This window comes from Podarcis raffonei, chromosome 6 (genome assembly GCF_027172205.1).
Source record: "Podarcis raffonei isolate rPodRaf1 chromosome 6, rPodRaf1.pri, whole genome shotgun sequence".
Lineage (NCBI taxonomy): Eukaryota > Metazoa > Chordata > Lepidosauria > Squamata > Lacertidae > Podarcis > Podarcis raffonei.
The window spans coordinates 8,891,190-8,912,690 of record NC_070607.1 but is presented as its reverse complement, the minus strand read 5'-3'; the positions used below and the strand labels follow the sequence as shown (position 1 = coordinate 8,912,690).

Genomic DNA, 21,501 nt, shown 5'->3' with positions numbered 1-21,501 from the left:
CTTTGGTGCTCAGTACGTTTCCAATCACAATTCAAAGTGTTGGTGCCGACCTTTAAAGCCCTAAACGGCGTCGGCCCAGTATACCCGAAGGAGCGTCTCCACCTCCATCATTCAGCTCCTGAGGTCCAGCTCCAAGGGCCTCCTGGCGGTTCCCTCACCATAGCTGTCAACTTTTCCCTTTTCTTGCGAGGAATCCTATTCGGAATAAGGGAATTTCCCTTTTAAAAAAGGGAACAGTTGACAGCTATGTCCCTCACTGCGAGAATTGAGGTTACAGGGAACCAGGCAGAGGGCCTTCTCAGCATTCGCGCCCACCCTGTGGAATGTCATTCCATCAGATGTCAAGGAAATAAACAACTATCTGACTTTTAGAAGACATCTGAAGGCAGTCCTGTTTAGAGAAGTTGTTGTTTGATGTTTTATCGTGCTTTTAATATTCTATTGGGAGCCACCCAGAGTGGCTGGGGAGGCCTGGCCAGATGGGTGGGGTATAAATTATTATTATTATCTGAGGGCACCGCTCAAAAGTGCCCACAACTACCCGAATGACATGAGTACATCATATAAAGAATGTCTATAGGACCCTCCATCCTGCAGTGATCTGTGCCAACCCCAACTCTTGCCATGCTTTGCCGATAAGGACCATGCCTGCAGGAGACTCACTTTGTCAAACATGAAGACCTTGTTAATCTTGCCACTGAGCGGGTATATGATCGTCGCGATCTTCGTGTTGGCATCCTGGATGGCCTTACAGAGATGGTGAGTGTTGGCGCTTTCGTCAAACTGCAGATTCACAAAGACGATCGTCACAGGTCGAAGCTCTGATAAATATTCCAGGGGCTGGTTGTCATCGATCTGAAAAACAGGACAGGAGAATGTACAGTATGAGTAGTAAGACATGTTGGAAATGCAAAGATAAAGATGGAGATTTTTATCACATGTGGTGGACATGTGAGAAAATGAAACAGTTTTGGGAACAGATTTATAACGAATTGAAAAAGATATTTAAATACACTTTCCCAAAAAAAGCCAGACGCTTTCTTGCTAGGCTTGATGGGAGAGGAAATAGAGAAAGCAGATCAAAGGTTATTTTTGTATGCTACGACTGCTGCCAGAACTTTGTTAGCGCAAAAATGGAAAGTACCAGAATTACCAACAATAGAGGAGCAGAAGACGAAGATTGTTGATTATGCAGAACTAGCAAAACTGACCTGTAGAATCTGAAATCAGGAGGAAGCAAAATTCCAAAAAGATTGGAGTAAATTTATGGAGTACATAAATAATAACTGTAGAAATCTGAAGACTTTGGCAGGACTGAAATAAATCTTACGATGTAGATAGGATTAGATACAATAAGAAACTGTGGAAAAGTAACTGACATAAGAAAACCTGTTAAAGGGAGGGAAGGAAGTCAATGCTCAGCAGAGTGTGGGGAAAGAAGGTGGGTAAATGATTGTTGAAATTTACTGTATTTTGTTTGTTTGTATTAAACGAAATGCCAATAAAAAGCATTAAAAAAAATCTGAAAAACAGGATGGACTGCGATGACTTTTCCATGAAGGTGTAAGTGATATGGGGAGGCAGAAGCAGATCTAGGGGAGCAAGAATGAGGCATCTGATCAAGATTTGTATTTTAAAATGAGCTTAAAAAAATATATTTGTAAATGTTTGTATCTCTCATGCCAGGCAGAAACCATACTCTGGCAGCTGTTTATCTTCTTGATCAAGGGCCCACCTGATCTATAGCAGTGCCTCAGGGTTGTAAAAGGAAATTACAGGCTAGGAGCAAAAGGTCACACTGACCATACAAATTACAGAATAATCAAGTTGCAAAACACAATTAAGTTGGTAAATAGTAAGAATTATTGTGCCTCCCATTAGAGACTTGAGCCACATTTTCATAAGGTTAAAAGGGCAAATAGAAACAGCAGCTGGACTAGGCAAAGCAGCTCTCTGAAACTGCTTTGAAGCTTTAGAGAACTTAGAATTTAGCTTAGTTTTTACTAAGTTCCCTTTCTTCTAAAAAACTATATATGTTGTGTATGAAATATATTGGCTTAAATGTAATTATGCAAAGGATTTAGAAAGTAAGAAATGTTAGATTCTTATGTTAGATTCTTATTTCATAGAATCATAGAATCATAGAGTTGGAAGAGACCACAAGGGCCATCGAGTCCAACCCCCTGCCGAGCAGGAAACACCATCAGAGCACTCCTGACATATGGTTGTCGAGCCTCTGCTTAAAGACCTCGAAAGAAGGAGATCTTTCATAGATGGTGTGTGAGAAGGTGAACCCAAGATCTCTGTTTAAGATAAAATTAGAACCATTAGCCATCTGTTTTGCAGGGAATAGGGCAACAGGGGCCAAAGGTTATCTGATAATTAAGGTGCCTGGTCGAGGTAAATGTAAGATATATGACTACTTATTTGCCATTTATAGATAGAAGGAAATGTAGCTCTTTGTCTCCCATAAAAGGCAATAGGAAATGGGTGTATCTTTTATGATTGGTTCTAGCAAACAGCCAATAGGAATTTCAACCAGGCTGATTGGACAGAGGCAGCCAAAGGAGGAGCAAGGGGGCTGGGCTGAGGGAATATAAGTGCTGGCCATCAGGGCTGGAAGGCCAGAGCTTTGGTAACCATATACCACTGTGTCTCTCATTTATTTGTCTGACAAATAAATTATTATTTTAATTTCTCTATTGCTGTGTTGAATATTTCATTCCAGCTAAGCGTTAACCACAAGCAGGGTGCTACAAGACCAGTTGGGTTGGGTTGGTCTGGGTGTGGCGCCATGGGGGACGCCACAACTATGATTTAGAATGGAGCGCTGGAGGTGCTGGATTTTGGTGTCACAGCTGAAATTTGGGACCCCGAGTGAAAAGAGTTCATTGATAACTGGAAACCTCTAAAGAGTTACTTAAAAAGTAAGCGTCGCAATCTGAATTCGGTAGCAGCTTTTTGAATAAGCTCTGTAAATAAAGGTTAAATGGGTTAAAACAGATATATATACATAGATGTATATTCATATTTTATTATGATTTTGCTGACAAATTTAGGTAATAGGTTTATATTAAATAGTAGGTGGACATAGCAGACGACACAGAGATTTCTCCAAGTGGTTCTTTATAGTAAGCTGGAACTGAACAGCTTTTATAGGCAGCCGGCTGGTAACAACCACCCAGGGCTTCCCGCCTAAATTAACTGACGTGGACCTGAGTGAAAACTATATACATGATACTTCTGGTGGCCAGGGTGAGAACTTCAATACATAAATCAAATATCTTTAATACGGTCAGTGACCAGAAAGCAATTTATAAAAAATATGGCATTAAAAGTAGTATTGTGCTACAAATAACAGTAGAAATATGGCCAATTCACAGAATTGGTGCTTATATTTATGACCAGGTTTCGACTTTTAAGGTTTTAAAATTCAATTCAGGTGTCACTACTGTTTATTATCGTTCCTTCGATGTTTACAATCAATACATAAAGTTTATGAGAGTGAAAAGATGTTGAGAAGGACGGGAACTCAAATTTATGAAGATATATACTTCTTTGATGGAATTTTTATTTTGATGAGTTTGATTTACAAACTATGTAAATGTCTTTGTATGTATGTAAAATGTCTTTGATGTATGGATGTAACTACGGTTAATAAAGCATTTAAAAATAAGAAAATAAAAGAACTTGGCCGGTATATATGTCGTGTCTGTCTTGTGGAGAGGAAATAATACACACAGAATGACAATAGCACTACCTGTTTCCAACACGCCACGTAATAGTAAGAAAGCAACTGTCAAGCACTGAAGTACCTTCTTTAGGATATTCCTCATCACGTATTTTCTCAAACACTTCTCAAGTTTGTCATTTGGAGGCAACACAGAGGCATTTCTCAAAATCTCTAGGGAGGAAAGGTGAGAGCATTTTCATGTAAGAAAGAAAGACGTGATTAGGAAAGTTTAGAACAGGATGGAAGCTTCTCCCGATATGCGCAGCACCCATGCACCCACCTGCGTATTTGTGCAGGGCTGCGCAAAATGTATGGGGGCCAGTTACAACCCCACAAATTGCCAGTTGATTATCCCTGCGCTAAGTAATTTTGGGGTGGTGGAGGGTCTGGTGCCATTTGCTTGAGCCATTATGTATATATGTCACTAGACATCACACGTATTTATGTTAGGCAGCTATTACACTGAGGTCCAGCGCTGAGGGCCTTCTGGAGGTTCCTTCCCTGTGAGAAGCCAAGTTACTGGGAACCAGGCAGAGGGCCTTCTCGGTAGTGGCACCCGCCCTGTGGAAGGCCCTCCCACCAGATGTTAAAGAGAAGAACAACTACCAGACTTTTAGAAGACATCTGAAGGCAGCCCTGTTTAGGGAAGCTTTTAATGTTTAATAGATTATTGTATTTTAATATTCTGTTGGAAGCCGCCCAGAGTGGCTGAAGAAACCCAGCCAGATGGGCGGAGTATAAATAATAATTGTTGTTTTTTTTTATTATTATTATTATTATTATTATTATTATTATTATTATTATTATTATTAACAACTAACAAAATGCCCAACCAATGTTTAAAATGTAAAAAGACTCAGGCGTTTTTGCTGCAACAGGCACTAACCCTCTGCAATATCTTGGACTAAATGAGTTGTTCTGTGAACACAGGGAATAAGTGAATGTTTCTTGGTCTATCTGAGTGTGTTTGAGGAGGAGATTTAATTTTTTAGGATAATGCCTTAAAAGGTAAAGGTACCCCTGCCCGTACGGGCCAGTCGTGTCCAACTCTAGGGTTGTGCGCCCATCTCACTTAAGAGGCCGGGAGCCAGCGCTGTCCGCAGACACTTCTGGGTCACGTGGCCAGCATGACGAAGCTGCTCTGGCGAGCCAGCACCAGCGCAGCACATGGAAATGCCGTTTACCTTCCCGCTATAAAGCGGTACCTATTTATCTACTTGCACTTTGACGTGCTTTCGAACTGCTAGGTGGGCAGGAGCTGGGACCGAACGACGGAAGCTCACCCCGTTCCGGGGATTCGAACCGCCGACCATACAATCGGCAAGCCCTAGGCGCTGAGGTTTTACCCACAGCGCCACCCGCGTCCCTAGGATAATGCCTTAGAGCTTCCTTATAGCGAGAGGCCCTTTCCTTTCCTTGACAAGGGCAAAAAATGATTGCATGAGCGCTGTCTGTGCACGTGAAAGAAACAGTCTCTCTGTGTTGCCACCTTTCAAGCACTGGTGCTTTGTGCCCCATCTCAAAACTGGGCATATGTTTCCTAGGAAATCTTCTACATTTGCAATTTATTGCATGAGGCATTTGATGTATGGTATGACTTGAACCTGTGGCTTGGCTCCTTTCTTGAAAGTTCTGCTCTTTACGAAGGCAATTTGCTGCCTTCGATATTTGTAGTGCAGGTGCAGTGGGTTAAACCACAGAGCCTAGGACTTGCTAATCAGAAGGTCGGCAGTTCGAATCCCCGTGACGGGGTGAGCTCCCGTTGCTCGGTCCCTGCTCCTACCAACCTAGCACTTCGAAAGCACGTCAAAGTGCAAGTAGATAAATAGGTACCACTCCGGCGGGAAGGTAAACGGCGTTTCTGTGCGCTGCTCTGGTTCGCCAGCAGCGGCTTAGTCATGCTGGCCACATGACCCGGAAGCTGTATGCCGGCTCCCTCGGCCAATAAAGCGAGATGAGCGCTGCAACCCCAGAGTCGGTCACGACTGGACCTAATGGTCAGGTGTCCCTTTACTCCTTTATATAGCCCGGTCTGAGTTTTACCATGTGTGAATAGTACTGTTTGGTACTGCAGAGGATTTATGAACACATAGATAAGGAAGGCCTTACCCAGAGCTGTGTAATAGGCAGGAAAAATTTGTGTTGTCTTAAGGCTTGTCTACACTTCCGCTTCTGTTTCCATGCCTAGAAAGCACAGTTTCAAGCAGTTTTCAGCTTGGCTCACACTTTCTAGACATGCGTCCAAGCAGTTTCCCCCTTGCCCCTTGGGAAAGCCCCACTCTTTAAATCAGAACAAACCTCAATCTGCAGAAAACCCGATTGCTATTTGCTTCGATTGAGCACTAAAAGAGCAGTTTTCCCTGGGGGAAAGAGGTGTGGATAATCCCAAAGGGTGAGTAAACCCTTAGAAACGATGGGTATAATTCAATCCCAAATATCCTAATGTGTTGTTTTTGTAATGTATGCAGATTTTAAAAGTACTTAGCAATGATATGACATGTGCTTTGTATGCATATAGTTTCAGGTTCACTCCGTAGCACTTATTTAATGTATTTTAGGGCTCTTCCCTATTTTTGGTGCCTTTGCCTTCTGGTTCACATTGGGAGGCAGATTTTGCCTGCAGAAAATGAGAATGGGAGCCCCCACCATATGACTTGCTCCAGCCCAGCGCCCATTCAAGGGACATCTATGGACCTCTTTCTAGACATCTTAGAATAGCCAAAGAACTCACCAAAATTGTCACAGATGCGGTTTTGGTACAGGTACTGTGTGCATCTATCAAAGAACTCCTCCGTGTCAAAATCCAGGGTATTTCTAATGTATCGAACCTGGCAAACAGAATTACAGCTGTTTAACCATCTTCACCCCTGTTTCTGCCAGATATGACCTTTGTCAGTCAACTTCCCAACAGTAATCTCTCCCCGCACCACGAGACCCCAAGCACATTTCCTTGGATGCAAATTACCATCACATTCCCCCCTTATCTGTCTCCGCATGTCCCTACCCTGTTCAGCACCAGTATGATTTTTAAGTCCAGCTATACATGTAATAGGAGGGACGTGGGTGGCGCTGTGGGTTAAACCACAGAGCCTAGGGCTTGCCAATCAGAAGGTCGGCGGTTCGAATCCCCGCGATGGAGTGAGCTCCTGTTGCTCGGTCCCAGCTCCTGCCAACCTAGCAGTTTGAAAGCACGAAGTGCAAGTAGATAAATAGGCACCACTCCGGCAGGAAGGTAAACGGCGTTTCTGTGTGCTGCTCTGGTTTCGCCAGGAGCAGCTTAGTCATGCTGGCCACATGACCCGGAAGCTGTCTGTGGACAAATGCCGGCTCCCTCGGCCTATAGAGCAAGATGAGCGCCGCAACCCCAGAGTCAGCCTCGACTGGACCTAACAGTCAGGGGTACCTTTACCCTTACACATGTAATAGGCAGTATTTTTCTTACAGTTGCAAATCATAAATGCTTTTGGTTGTTTTTCCCCCACTGTAAACCTTGTATGTCACTGCAATGCATTGCTTTGAAGTCATTTCTGCACCACGTAAAGTAATTTCAGCCCCCCAATTTCCACCACAGACCTGTCCCTGTCCCTGTCCCTGTCCCGTATTTTGCCCAACCTGTCCTTTATCTTGCCTGACCAAAGGTGGCAACCCTAGCTAAGGGAGGAATACTTCCCTTCTGAGTTAGTGGGGAAAGCTACAACCAGAACACCGGCGAGGCTGAGCCCTGGGGAACAGAAAGAAGCTCTGCCAGGAGGTGGTTGGGATTGGGAGAAGGACAACACAATCCCTGTTCCTGTATGAAGCACCCTCTATCACTCTCCTTGATCCCAGGGCTAGGAGGATGAGCAGGTGAGGAATTGCAGAGCTTCAACAACACACCTGCGCCAGGACCATCAACCCTCTGGGTGGCCTTGCAAGGCTGACCAGGGTGGTGCCATTAATCCTGACCTGATTCCATCCCTCCCTGGAGAATACATTCTCCTCCCCCAGTTGCACAAAGAAATAAAACATTACACTGTGATGGGAGGAATTGCTACTGCTAGTGAAAAATTCTCCTTCTGATTCTGTGCGTGGAATCCTCCATTTTTCAAGAGTTGCCTTCAACAGAGAAGCCATTCCCCATATATGTAGAAGAGCACAATGCCCTGAATGCGGAAGGTTCCGGGTTCACTCTCCAGCTTCATTGGTGTGGGAAAGACCCTAGACGAAGGGCTTACTCACACTAACCTTTCCTCCGCTCTTTCCAGGCATGCTCTGTGGTTTAAAGCTCTGTGTCCTTTTTTCCGCTCTGGATCTTCCCCCGTGATAATCTGCTCTTTAAAGCACAATTGGAACAAACAGCAATCTGTGGGAAACCCGAATTGACTTTTGTTCTGATTCAGCTTTAAAGAGTGGGCTTTTGCAGGGAAAGCTCAGGGCAAACAGCAGCAGCAGCAACAACAACACATGCTTGGTCACAGAGTATTAAAGTGTGGACCTCTACCTGGAAAGCATGGAGCCAAAAGTAAGTGTGGATAAACCCTAAGATCACAGAGAGTAGCTGCCTTTTCTAACAAACAGCACTAACCTGGGAGGGCCAAGGATCTTGAACTCAGCCATGTTCTATTTCCTCCACCAGAAGTTTAAACTTTGTTTTTCTTTTTTTCCAAAAAAAATTATTGATTTTCCAAATTTATAAACAAACAAACAAACATAAATCCTAACTGTAATAATTCCACTTTTGTTGACATTATTAAGTGACTTCTTCGAGTCCCCCTGGCTGAGTTTCAATGTACTGTATTTTTCGCTCTATAAGACGCACCAGACCACAAGACGCACCTAGTTTTTGGAGGAGGAAAACAGAAAAAAAATATTCTGAGTCTCAGAAGCCAGAACAGCAAGAGGGATCAGTGTGCAGTGAAAGCAGCAATCCCTCTTGCTGTTGCTCCATAAGACACACACACATTTCCCCTAACTTTTTAGGAGGGAAAAAGTGAGTCTTATAGAGCAAAAAATACGGTATATCATTGTGATGGTTTTCCAAAACTAATTTCTCATAAAATTTACTTAATCAAGTAACATCTTTCTTTCTTTTCATAATAACTTTAAACATATTATTCTATAACATCGCATATTTAAATCCTAAGCCAATCTGGTACTTGCAAGTATTTCTAATTAAGTTATTAGAAGTTTAAACTTTAGGTAGAGAGAAAGCATGCCACAACAGGCAGCGGCAAGCGTATCGTCCACCGCCGGAACCCACCCACCTTAACAGCTCGCTCATCTTTGATTTTTTCCACCTCAATTAGTTTCCGGTCGCAGAGCTCCCAGCAATTTGGCGACAGGATAATTTCACTTGCTTTCGCCAAGTTCTGGGCCAACCGCACTTCATCCACTGCCCGGCCGATTACCAGGAAATACTGGTGCCTGTTGTCTCCGACGACAACTTTTGAGATGTGACCTGCAGATAGTCCTGGAGAAAGGTACAACATCGCAATCCATTTGAACACCTCGCAGAAATGGCTAGATTAACAATGGAGAGAATGCATGAATGAAAACATATAAACAAAACAAAATCTAAAGGGACAGCATACAACACGGACAAAAAGCAGGTTGATTAATTGCTGATTAATTGTCCAAGAGCATTTATTTAGTAGTTGGGGATTGAAATAATATTTGCTGCAGCAAAAGACGTTTGCTAAGCATCCCAGGTATAACACGAAATCATACGTGGCAATGGAAATTAATTCAATAGTTCTCATTTTGCATGGAAATAATTCCCACCATAGGGACGCAGGTGGCGCTGTGGGTAAAACCTCAGCACCTAGGGCTTGCCGATCGCATGGTCGGCGGTTCGAATCCCCGCGGCGGGGTGAGCTCCCGTCTTTCGGTCCCAGCTCCTGCCCACCTAGCAGTTCGAAAGCACCCCTAAGTGCAAGTAGATAAATAGGTACCGCTTTATAGCGGGAAGGTAAACGGCGTTTTCGTGTGCTGCGCTGGTGCCGGCTCGCCAGAGCAGCTTCGTCACGCTGGCCACGTGACCCGGAAGTTTCTCCGGACAGCGCTGGCCCCCAGCCTCTTAAGTGAGATGGGCGCACAACCCTGGAGTCGGACACGACTGGCCCGTATGGGCAGGGGTACCTTTACCTAATTCCCACCATATCCAGGGCCATAGCATATCCTCTAGTCAGGGGTGCAGCTGGGACTTAATGGTCTTTTTAAAAAATAATCTTTATTAGTTTCAGTTAGAAAAAGAGAAGTCTATATATACACAACAATATTCAATACAAAAGCTGGAACAAAGAAGAAAAAAGAAAAAGAAGATAAGGAGAAACAAGTACATAATTTTATACAATTCTTCTGTACGAATATAATATCAAATTGTCCTTTATGTTCATACAAATACAATTTCATAAAAAGAAAGAAAAAAGAAAAAAGATTTCTATAAATAAACTTTAAAAAGACTTCCAAAAATTCTTATTTACTATGTCTATTCTTTCCTTTATAACGCGCAGCCCCATATTACATTCAGTTATCTTCATATGTCCTAACATAATATTATTTACACTTTTTGTTTTGCAAGAATCAGTCTAGCTCTGCCAAGAGAATTTCATTCTTATAATGATTTTTTAAGTAAGGTACCCCTGCCCATATGGGCCAGTCGTGTCTGACTCTAGGGTTGTGCGGCCATCTCACTTAAGAGGCTGGGGGCCAGCGCTGTCCGGAGACACTTCCGGGTCACGTGGCCAGCATGACATCGCTGCTCTGGCAAGCCAGCACCAGCGCAGCACACGGAAATGCCGTTTACCTTCCCGCTATAAAGGGGTACCTATTTATCTACTTGCACTTAAGGGTGCTTTCGAACTGCTAGGTGGGCAGGAGCTGGGACCGAACGGCAGGAGCTCACCCCGCCGCGGGGATTCAAACCGCCAACCATGCGATCAGCAAGTCCTAGACACTGAGGTTTTACCCACAGCGCCACCCGCGTCCTGATTTTTTAAGTATTCTTTAAATATTCTCCATTCCTTATCGACTCTCTGTTTTGTGTCGTTTTTTTACTCTTCCTGATAACTTTACCAACTGAAAGTGTTCTGTCATTAGAGCTTGCCACTCTACTATTGTGGGAACAGTTTTGTTCTTCCAATTTCTCCCTTAATGGTCTTAAGGGTAAGGGGGATTTAGGTCTATCAAACTATTGTCTGCTTTTCTGACATGGCCCTTCCCTTAGGGTTGCCATATTTCAAAAAGTGAAAATCCGGAAATAAAAGTTGTTGAGCTACTTTAAGGACATTCACCCCAGAATCTACACTCCTGACATGGGAGTTTCCTAGACATTTCAGAGATTACTGCCCGGACACTGTTTCCGACGGCCAGTTCCCAGGTATGTCTGGGAAATTCCAAACAAATGGCAGCCTGACGTTTCCTCCTTATGGCTCCTTTGGAGAACAAGGAGCTACTCTGTCTCAAGGCAAATCTTTAAAAATGTAGCATAAATACTGACAACTGGGAAACACTGGCCTGTGAGCGCTCCAGTTGGAGAACAGCGTTTACCAAAGGTGTCATGGGCTTTGAAGACACTCGAACTCAGGGCGCAAGGGAGAAACGTGCTAAGAGGAAGGCGCGCTTGACAAATCCACACCGTGATTAACTCCCGCCCGGAAACCAATGTCCCCACTGTGGAAGGACATGTGGATCCAGAATTGGCCTCCACAGTCACTTATGGACTCATTGTTAAAACCATGTTTATGGAAAACAATCTTACTTGGCTACGAGTGATCGCCAAAGAAAGAAAGAAGACTCTGTGAAAGGAACAGTTGAGCAAGGGCTCGTCGACACCTTGCAGGAGTCCATGAGGTTTTCCACATGCCCCATGCTTTCTAGCGGTTTTGACTTTGCCCTGCTTCTTTCCCCGGGGAAAGCCGCTTCTTAGCACTGAATTGGAGCCCACACCAATGTGTGGGAAACCTGACGGATGTTTGCTCTGATTCCGCAGTAAAGAGCTGGTTTTCCTGGGGGCAGGCAGAAGGACAAGTGGGACTGTGGATGAGTCCTGGCAGAATAGATGAGATTTAGGTAACCTCTGTGCATGGCTGTTAAGTGAGAGGGATTGCCTGCTGGCTAGAACCAGGGGTTGATTCCATCAATGGTGTCTCCGAAAAATTTTACCCATCACTTGGGAAGACAGGCACACTAATGCCAGGGTACTGGAAGAAGCAAAGACCACCAGTGTCAAAGCGATGATTCTTCAAAATCAACTTCGTTGGACTGGTCATGTTGTGCGACTGCCTGCTTATCGCCTTCCAAAGCAGCTACTCTATTCCGAACTTAAAAATGGAAAGTGTAATGCTGGTGGTCAACAGAAGGGGTTTAAAGACTGTCTCAAAGCAAATCTAAAAAAAAATGTAGTATAAACACCGACAACTGGGAAACACTGGCCTGCGAGTGCTCCAATTGGAGAAATCATGTCCTCCCTAAAAGAGGGTATGCGTTGCGGTGAGACCTGGAGACTGAGCACCTGTGTTGTTGGTGGGTAAGATTTTTCAGCCACAACACCCGATTGGTAGGTCCCTCGATGTTTGGTTCAATCTGGCCAATGGGACGCAGTCCAAACGGTTCGAGGGACCTATTTATGCCCATGTACGTCACCCAGAGCTTCTTCTTTCGGCCCGTGCATTCAGATCACCTGCCTACCTCTCCCTACTTTTAGGGCTTTATGCTTGACCTTGCTATGCCGTCGTGTGTCGTCTGTCCTTGGGACAGGGGCACGGCAGGAATTTTCCCCACTTGGCTGATCGGCTGTTGCTGTTTGGGTTTCACCTGCCACACAGCAAATCGTCGCAACTTGTAAGGTTGCAGATAGGCTCTGGTTCAGGTGATAGGGATGGGAGAACGCTCTCGCCATCCCTATGTGAAGGGTATTCCATTAATACTTGGTTTGGTCAACCCCTGAGAGGGGGTTGTGCCCGTGCCTGAGGCCAGGGGGGCATCTGGGTGGTGAACATAGTCTGTTCTCGGCTTTTTGCCTACCCAGGTGTTCAGCCTTGGCTGACCTATGCTGGTGCCCTGGGTCAGTGCTACCTGCAAGGGTGCAGGGAGCTAGTCGAATCAGAGCCTATGCAACCACTCACCTTCTGTAATCAATAAAGTTGTGGCCTAAATTCTGCCAAAAACCAAAACTAACATTTGAGTCAAGTGTGAAATTTATTTAGGGGGGAGATCCCTGGGTCTGAACACGCAACAGCCTTCACTAAAGGTGCCATGGACCATGAAGACACTCAAACTTCGGATGAAATGGAGAAATGTGCTAAGAGGAAGGCACGTTGGACAAACCCTCACCGTGATCAACTCCCACCCGGAAACCTATGTCCCCACTGTGGAAGGACATGTGGATCCAGAATTGGCCTCCACAGTCACTTACGGACTCACTGTTAAAACCGTGTTCATGGAAGGCAATCTTACTCGGCTACGAGTGATCGCTAAAGAAGAAGAAGAACCAGGGGGAAATTATAGCAAGGACCCCTGTGCCAGTCTGTGCTCCTGTCTCTCTCAGGCAGAGGCACACATTTCGACTTTCCAAGCACCACAGACTCTGAGCTCCATGTAGGGGAGGATGCAGTACCTATCTTAACACGCAGCTCCAGTCCCACCTCCGTATCGCGAACCCCGTACTCTTGCTGGATGCTGAAGCTACATTTCAGTGCCAGAGTGATGATATCATTTATATGGCATCGCTCCACCTTCCAGAGTGCCAGCAATGCATCCCCTACAGAAGCCAGAGAGAATAACAATAATAATTATAATAATAATAATTTATTTATACCCCACCCATCTGGCTAGGTTTCCTCAGCTACTCTGGGTGGCTCCCAAAAAAACATTAAGAAGAAGAAGAAGAAGAAGAAGAAGAAGAAGAAGAAGAAGAACCATCAAACATTAAAAACTTTCTTAAACAGGGCTGCCTTCAGATGTCTTCTAAAAGTCAGATAGTTGTTTATTTCCTTGACATCTGATGGGAGGGCATTCCACAGGGTAGGCGCCAATACTGAGAAGGCCCTCTGCCTGGTTCCCTGTGACCTCACTTCTCACAGTGAGGGAACCACCAGAAGGCCCTCAGCGTTGGACATCAGTGTCTGGGCTGAACGATGAAGGTGGAGACCCTCCTTCAGAAAGACTTGGATTTGTGACTGAAATTCCCAGGGGTCAGGAAAGGTTATTTATGCATGCCACTACTGCGGCCCGTGTTTCGTTAGCTCAAAAATGGAAAATGATTGAGGTCCCAACCAACGAAGAAAGGCAACTTAAGTTGACAGAATGTACGCAGCTTGCAGACTTATATAAAATAAGCGAAGAAGAAGAACATACGTTTAGAGAAGACTGGAAAACATCTGTTGAATATATTGAATTGTGTACAGTTGAAAACGCTAGCAGCACTAAGATGAATTCAACAGTGTAAATAAGTTTGGGTGGATGCAGTAATGGAATACCGAATGGTAAAATATGCAGGGTTTTATGATATGTCAAACGAACCATGGAAAGAGAAGAAAGGAGGTCATTGATATCTTAAGGATGTATAAATGAGTACTTTAAATTGTAAAATATAAAATTAATAAAAATTATATACAAAAGAAGAAAGACTTGGATTTTATGGAACATACAATTGAAAGCACACACACACAGGTGCGACACCTGCCCACAGAACGGTCCTACCTGCAAATTTCAAGACATCACCTCCAAACACCAACACCTCTGCAAGGGAAAAAGAAAGGGAGAAGGGTTACAGAAGTAGCTTCCATTGCTTTCACAGTTCTTCTAACTCTCTGTGTGCTCTTAATACCTTAAGAAGACAGACAAGGGTATAAAGTTTTAAATTGGGGTTGTTTACTTCACCACCTCAGGGACGCGGGTGGCGCTGTGGGTAAAAGCCTCAGCGCCTAGGGCTTGCCGATCGAAAGGTCGGCGGTTCGAATCCCCGCAGCGGGGTGCGCTCCCGTCGCTCGGTCCCAGCGCCTGCCAACCTAGCAGTTCGAAAGCACCCCCAGGTGCAAGTAGATAAATAGGGACCACTTACTGGCGGGAAGGTAAACGACGTTTCCGTGTGCGGCTCTGGCTCGCCAGATGCAGCTTTGTCACGCTGGCCACGTGACCCGGAAGTGTCTCCGGACAGCGCTGGCCCCTGGCCTCTTAAGTGAGATGGGCGCACAACCCCAGAGTCTGTCAAGACTGGCCCGTACGGGCAGGGGTACCTTTACCTTTACCTTTACTTCACCACCTCAGCCCCTAAGGTAAAGGTAAAGGGACCCCTGACCATTAGGTCCAGTCGTGACCAACTCTGGGGTTGCGGCGCTCATCTCGCTTTATTGGCCGAGGGAGCCGGCGTACAGCTTCCGGATCATGTGGCCAGCATGACTAAGCTGCTTCTGGCGAACCAGAGCAGCGCACGGAAACACCGTTTACCTTCCCGCCGGAGCGGTACCTATTTATCTACTTGCACTTTGATGTGCTTTCGAACTGCTAGGTTGGCAGGAGCAGGGACCAAGCAACGGGAGCTCACCCCGTCGTGGGGATTCGAACCGCCGACCTTCTGATCGGCAAGTCCTAGGCTCTGTGGTTTAACCCACAGTGCCACCTGCGTCCCACATCAGCCCCTACCAGGAGGAAAAAAGAAAGACAACTAAAATTAAAACCCAGAAAGGGCACTGCCACTTTATGCTGCTTTTCCTCCCTGTGGGCATTAATTAGAGGCTGTTATTAGTCCACCAGTATCAATCGCCCTTATAGCAACTGTGGGTGCTGGTGGGCCACAATTCCCAGTTTAAAATCCAGGCTCGAGCCCTCAGGAGAGTTCAATGATCCCAAGATGACCTGAGATTTGAACCTTGATCCAATCAAGAGAGTGTTCTGAACTTGGGCTCAGCCACGGGACAGTGCCAAAAGGGGGTGCCCTCCACTTACTCCCCCATTTCTGGACTCCTGGAGTCCAGCTTTTGGTCCATCTGGCCCTCGACTGCCTGTCATGACTGGCAGTGGTAACAACGCCCCAACCTTTTTGGCCGGAGTCTCTCCTAGCCCTGCCGTTGGAAAACCTTTGAACAAAGGTGGCAGCGACTGAAGCCCATTCCAACCTGTGATCTTTCATTTTTGACTTAGGACTTTAAAAAAAGGTAAAGGGACCCCTGACCATTAGGTCCAGTTGTGACTGACTCTGGGGTTGCGGCGCTCATCTCGCTTTATTGACCGAGGGAGCCGGTGTACAGCTTCCGGGTCATGTGGCCAGCATGACTAAGCCGCTTCTGGCAAACCAGAGCAGCGCACGGAAACGCCGTTTACCTTCCTGCTGGAGTGATACCTATTTATCTACTTGCACTTTGATGTGCTTTCGAACTGCTAGGTTGGCAGGAGCAACGGGAGCTCACCCTGTCGTGGGGATTCGAACCGCCGACCTTCTGATCGGCAAGTCCTAGGCTCTGTGGTTTAACCCACAGCGCCACCCGCGTCCCTTACTTAGGACTTAGGTCAGCTCAGAATTGGTCCTGGCCATATTTTAGCCCTTGTAGGATTGCGTGGCACTTCCCAGCACTGTCTGAGTGCTGGGACGATAGAATATCTCTGGAACCAAAGTGAGGGTTGCGAGGGGAGGCTGTAGCCTCCGCCTGCCCCTCTGTGATGGCTTGTGAATGCTCTTCGCAAGAAGTACCTCTGCTCACTCAGAGATACATACAGTTCTTTATTTTACATATGTAGAAGCAGTGTATTACACTCATGCATCTGAATCCTCCAGTTCAGATTCTGGGAGTGGCCTACGCCGGCTTCTTCTCCAACAGAAAAAGTGGGGAAGTTTCATGTAATGCCTCTCCCCCCTCCTCTTTAACGCTCTCCTCTCCTTGGCAGACGGAAATAGGCATTGTCTCACTATCGGTGCTAGAACTTCCTGTGTGGTGCTGGGGCCCTGCTTCAACATCTTAGGGCCTTCCCGCCTCCTGGCGTTCCCCTCTTTCCTCCATCGCCGCTTCCTGCCCACCTTCCTCTGCCTGTTCCTGCTCCTGCTCAGCATTCTCTGGCAGTACCATGATACCCTCCTCATCAAGGGTATACTGTTCAAGGGATCTGGGGGTGTGGATCCTGTCCAGTGCCTGGACGTGGGCTTGGGACATCCCTATGATGTAAATCATAGGGCTCTATTGGTGTTTTACCCTTAGTTGGACGCCCTGCAGATGGGCAGGAGTCAAGATATAGCCTGGCTTCACCCCAATGCATAAGCCAAACCGCTTACATCTGTAACCAATAAAGTTGTGGCCTATTTGAACCCATAAACCAAAATGTGGAGTGATGGGAATGTACAGTCATATGTGGTGGGATTGTCTGTTAGTCAATGAATTTTGGAAACAGATTGGTATAGAAATATCGGGAATTGTGGGAAGGAACATGAAAATAAATTAATGGTTCTTAATTACACTGAGTAGTACCGAGTTAAAAACAAAAGAGGAATGCAAATAGGTAAAATTGATGGTAATTGCAGCCAGACAGGTTATAGCGAGTAATTGGAAAAATGCAGAAGAGCTAGGGGTGAACCAATGGAGGAAAAAACTGAATAATATTATAATTTTAGAATACTTGACTGTGAAATACATAGAATGAAAGGGTTTGAGGTCAGTGAGAAAGAGGAGGGTTGGTTTGAGAAGATATTGAATTATTTGAGTAGGTTTGAACAATTTGGGGCTTATTAAAACGTTAAAAGTTAAATAAACCTTGTGGAGGGAGGAGTGTTAAGGTATATGGAAGTGTACATATGGTTAATTTGAATATGTTATTATTGAACATTATTTAACATGTATATTACTGAATATGTATATTACTGAATATTGTATACCCAATGTATCAGCCGCCTGGGGGGTGGGTTCACTGTTTGTGTTTTGGTGGTTGGTAAAAATAAAAAATATATAAAAAACCAAAATACTTGTGTACGTGTGCTCATTATCTACGAGAAAACTGCGGGGTCACAGGGTCTTGGCATTCAGGTTGCTCTACTTACCTTCCACGATGTCTCCCACATAGTTATTAAGGGCCAGCGTTAGCTCATCAGCACCGCGGTCGAGGTTGGTGGTCATGCTGAACTTTTCGGTCAGTGCCGTGAAACCTTTAAGATATGTAAGCACTTGCTATTAGTGAAACACAGCTTGAGTTACAGCCAAGAGGATGGAAGTGGGAAAGGCAAGCGGAAGGTTTCACATCACTTTGGGAGACCTTTTCTTCCCTTCCCCCCCACCCCCCCAATATTTTATTATTGGGGGCTGACTGCTTTTATGCATGGCTGGCTTCTGTTTTGGATACAAGCCTATGAGAGAAGCGAGAGGCCTTCTCGGGGTGCAACGCTTTGAGCTCCTCCCCATCATGCTCAGGTTGTATATCTGTGTAAATAACCCATATGTCATAAAGACACCACAGTCTCCACTTTGCTGCATTTCCAAACTCTGCATTGGCTCCCAGTACGTTTCCGAGCACGATTCAAAGTGTTGGTGCTGACCTTTAAAGCCCTAAACGGCCTCGGTCCTGTATACCTGAAGGAGCGTCTCCACCCCCATCGTTCAGCCCGGACACTGAGATCCAGCGCCGAGGGCCTTCTGGCGGTTCCCTCATTGCGAGAAGTGAGGCTACAGGGAACCAGGCAGAGGGCCTTCTCGGTAGTGGCGCCCGCCCTGTGGAACGCCCTCCCATCAGATGTCAAAGAGATAAATAATTACCTGACATTCCAAAGACATCTTAAGGCAGCCCTGTTCAGGGAAGTTTTTAATATGTAACGCTGTACTGTTTTTAACACTGATTGGGAGCCGCCCAGAGTGGCTGGGGAAACTCAGCCAGATGGGCGGGGTATAAATAATAAATTATTATTATTATTATTATTATTATTATTATTATTATTATTACTGCGTAAGCACTGGGACCCCTGGATTCTCACCCTGCTGAGGAGTTTGGGGTGGCATGAAGCAATATGAACGCCTGAGAAGCTGGGTTTATTTTCAGTATGGAGGGACTTGCGCCTCCTTCACCCATCAGGACAACAATTTGAAGTCCCTCAACTCTCTTCCTTTCTTTCTTTGAGGTGCCTCCGAAATCCGCTCCCGTCCCTCCCTCCCAACGCCGATCTCCCTTTGCCTACCTGAAATGTCCACAAAGAGCAACACGCCATCAAAGCTCTCAATGAAAGGCACTTCTTGGGAGAAATCGCCATAAACTATGAGATCGGGGACATGAGCGGCTACTTTGCCGAGGTTCGAGATCTCAAACTGCTTCTTGTCCTCACTCGTCATTCCTGCTGAGCGTTTATGGAGACGCTGTCTCAGAGCTGCCGGAGAGAGGCATTGGGACTTCTTACCTGGTGCCTAGGGACCGGGAGGGGAGGGCTCCTTCCCGCACCTGTGTCAGCAGCATCTCTTTTGTCAGCCCCATGTCACAATGAAGTGACAGAGGGCTCTTCTCCAATAGCAGTTACTTAAAGTTGTTTCCTCCCTAACAACGGTTGCTAGGCTAAACGTACTCATTTTGCCAAATAACCTACTGGGACGCGGGTGGCGCTGTGGGTTAAACCACAGAGCCTAGGACTTGCCACTCAGAAGGTTGGCGGTTCGAATCCCCGCAACGGGGTGAGCTCCCGTTGCTCAGTCCCTGCTCCTGCCAACATAGCAGTTCGAAAGCATGTCAAAGTGCAAGTAGATAAATAGGTACCACTCTGGCGAGAAGGTAAACGGTGTTTCTGTGCGCTGCTCTGGTTCGCCAGAAGCGGCTTAGTCATGCTGGCCACATGACCCGGAAGCTGTACGCCGGCTCCCTCGGCCAATAAAGCGAGGTGAGCACCACAACTCCAGAGTCGGCTACAACGGGACCTAATGGTCGGGGGTCCCTTTACCTTTTCTTTTTTTTAAAAAAAGATATTTATTAAAGTTTCCAATTTTTATACAAACAAAAAGAAAAAAGCAAAAAAGTTTAAAAACACGTACAATTCACAATACTTAGTTAAATGACATATTTCCCTGACCTCCTCATACCTCCCCTTCTTGTATTCCAATTCAAATTATTTATTCAGCAAATCCTTATCTCAAAGCATTACAGCTAAAAACCCCTTAATTTCTATCCAACATCATTCAACACTCATTAATTTTACAATGTTTCTGTAAATAGTCCTTAAATTTCTTCCAATCTTCTTCCGCCGACTCTTCTCCCTGGTCACGGATTCTGCCACTCATTTCTGCCAATCCCATGCAGTCAATCATCTTCATCTGCCATTCTTCCAGAGTGGGTAAATCTTGCGTCTTCCAATGCTTTGCAATAAGTATTCTTGCTGCTGTTGTAGCATACATAAAGAAAGTTCTATCCTTTTTTGACACCAACTGGCCAACCATGCCCAAGAGAAAGGCCTCTGGTTTCTTCAAGAAGGTATATTTAAATACCTTTTTCAGTTCGTTATAGATCATTTCCCAGAAAGCCTTAATCTTAGGGCATGTCCACCAAAGGTGAAAGAATGTACCTTCATTTTCTTTGCATTTCCAACATTTATTGTCGGGCAAATGGTAAATTTTTGCAAGCTTGACTGGGGTCATGTACCACCTGTATATCATTTTCATAATATTTTCTCTTAAGGCATTACATGCTGTAAATTTCATCCCAGTGGTCCACAACTGTTCCCAGTCAGCAAACATAATGTTATGTCCAACGGGCCACAGTAGTGGCATACATAAACAACCTTTTTTGACACCTGGGAATTTCAGTCCGAATTATCCCCAACAGAAAGGACTCTGGGGTTGTTGGTTTTTTTTTGGGGGGGGGAGCATTTTAAACATTTTTTTCAATTCATTATAGATCATTTCCCAATACTCTTCTACCCTTTTACCCTTCCAAGGGCAAATCTATAGCACAGACTTAAAATAGCTTTACTGTCCTTGCTTCTCCCCAGGGAACTTTGGGAGCTGGCGCTCTGAAGGGATGCCTCATGCCCCCCACCCCAGTTAGAATTCCTGGGATATTTGGTGGGAAGCCTTGTTAGGTAAACTTGCATAAGACCAATATTGGCTTATGGTGTAGACATGTCCAAAGGGAAATAAAGCCAGTTTTACCCGTATCCTAGAGCCTTATTGGCACAAAGGTGAAGGACAAGTCTCGTACCCACCACGGAAGAATGTCACCATAAAATGTTCAAATACGCTGAACCAGCTGGTCTGGTGAACAGGATAAGAGAAAATGAAGATGAGGAATATAAGGAAGAATGAATAATGTTTATTGAATACTTTAAGAACCAGTATAGACAAATACAGTGGTACCTCAGGTTACAGACGCTTCAGGTTACAGACTCCCCTAACCCAGAAATAGTACCTCAGGTTAAGAACTTTGCTTCAGGATGAGAACAGAAATTGCGCCACGGCGGCACAGTGGCAGCAGGAGGCCCAATTAGCTAAAGTGGTATCTCAGGTTAAGAACAGTTTCAGGTTAAGAACGGACCTCCAGAACAAATTAAGTTCTTAACTTGAGGTACCACTGTACATAGCTTAGCAGGTCTCGATTAAATCCAGCAGATTATATATATAAAATGTCCAGTAGCACCTTAGAGACCAACTAAGTTTGTTCCGGGTATATAAGCTTTCGTGTGCATGCACACTTCTTCAGATACACTGAAATGGAAGACACCAGACCCTTATGTATAGTAGGAGGGTGGGGTGGGGTATTTCTCAGAAGGGTAGTAGGAGATGGGTGATTGACTCAATGGGTATGGTAAACCTATTGACGACTGTTAATGACTGCAATAGTCC

At 45.3% G+C, this 21,501-nt stretch overlaps 1 protein-coding gene across 2 annotated transcripts in view; it reads right to left on the bottom strand.

Moving 5' to 3' along the window:
• ADCY10 (adenylate cyclase 10) overlaps positions 1-19,100 on the bottom strand; it is a 70,360-nt gene extending 51,260 nt beyond the window's left edge. For both annotated transcript variants that reach the window (XM_053391342.1, XM_053391343.1), the window contains exons 1-8: positions 18,861-19,100; positions 17,736-17,840; positions 14,414-14,452; positions 13,329-13,472; positions 8,977-9,182; positions 6,465-6,561; positions 3,816-3,904; positions 664-855 (exon numbers count right to left, since the gene is read on the bottom strand). In XM_053391342.1, coding sequence (XP_053247317.1) covers positions 664-855; positions 3,816-3,904; positions 6,465-6,561; positions 8,977-9,182; positions 13,329-13,472; positions 14,414-14,452; positions 17,736-17,840; positions 18,861-19,011 — 1,023 coding nt within the window. In that variant the 5' untranslated portion in view covers positions 19,012-19,100. The remainder of the gene's footprint in view (positions 1-663; positions 856-3,815; positions 3,905-6,464; positions 6,562-8,976; positions 9,183-13,328; positions 13,473-14,413; positions 14,453-17,735; positions 17,841-18,860) is intronic.
• Positions 19,101-21,501: the final 2,401 nt, after the last annotated feature.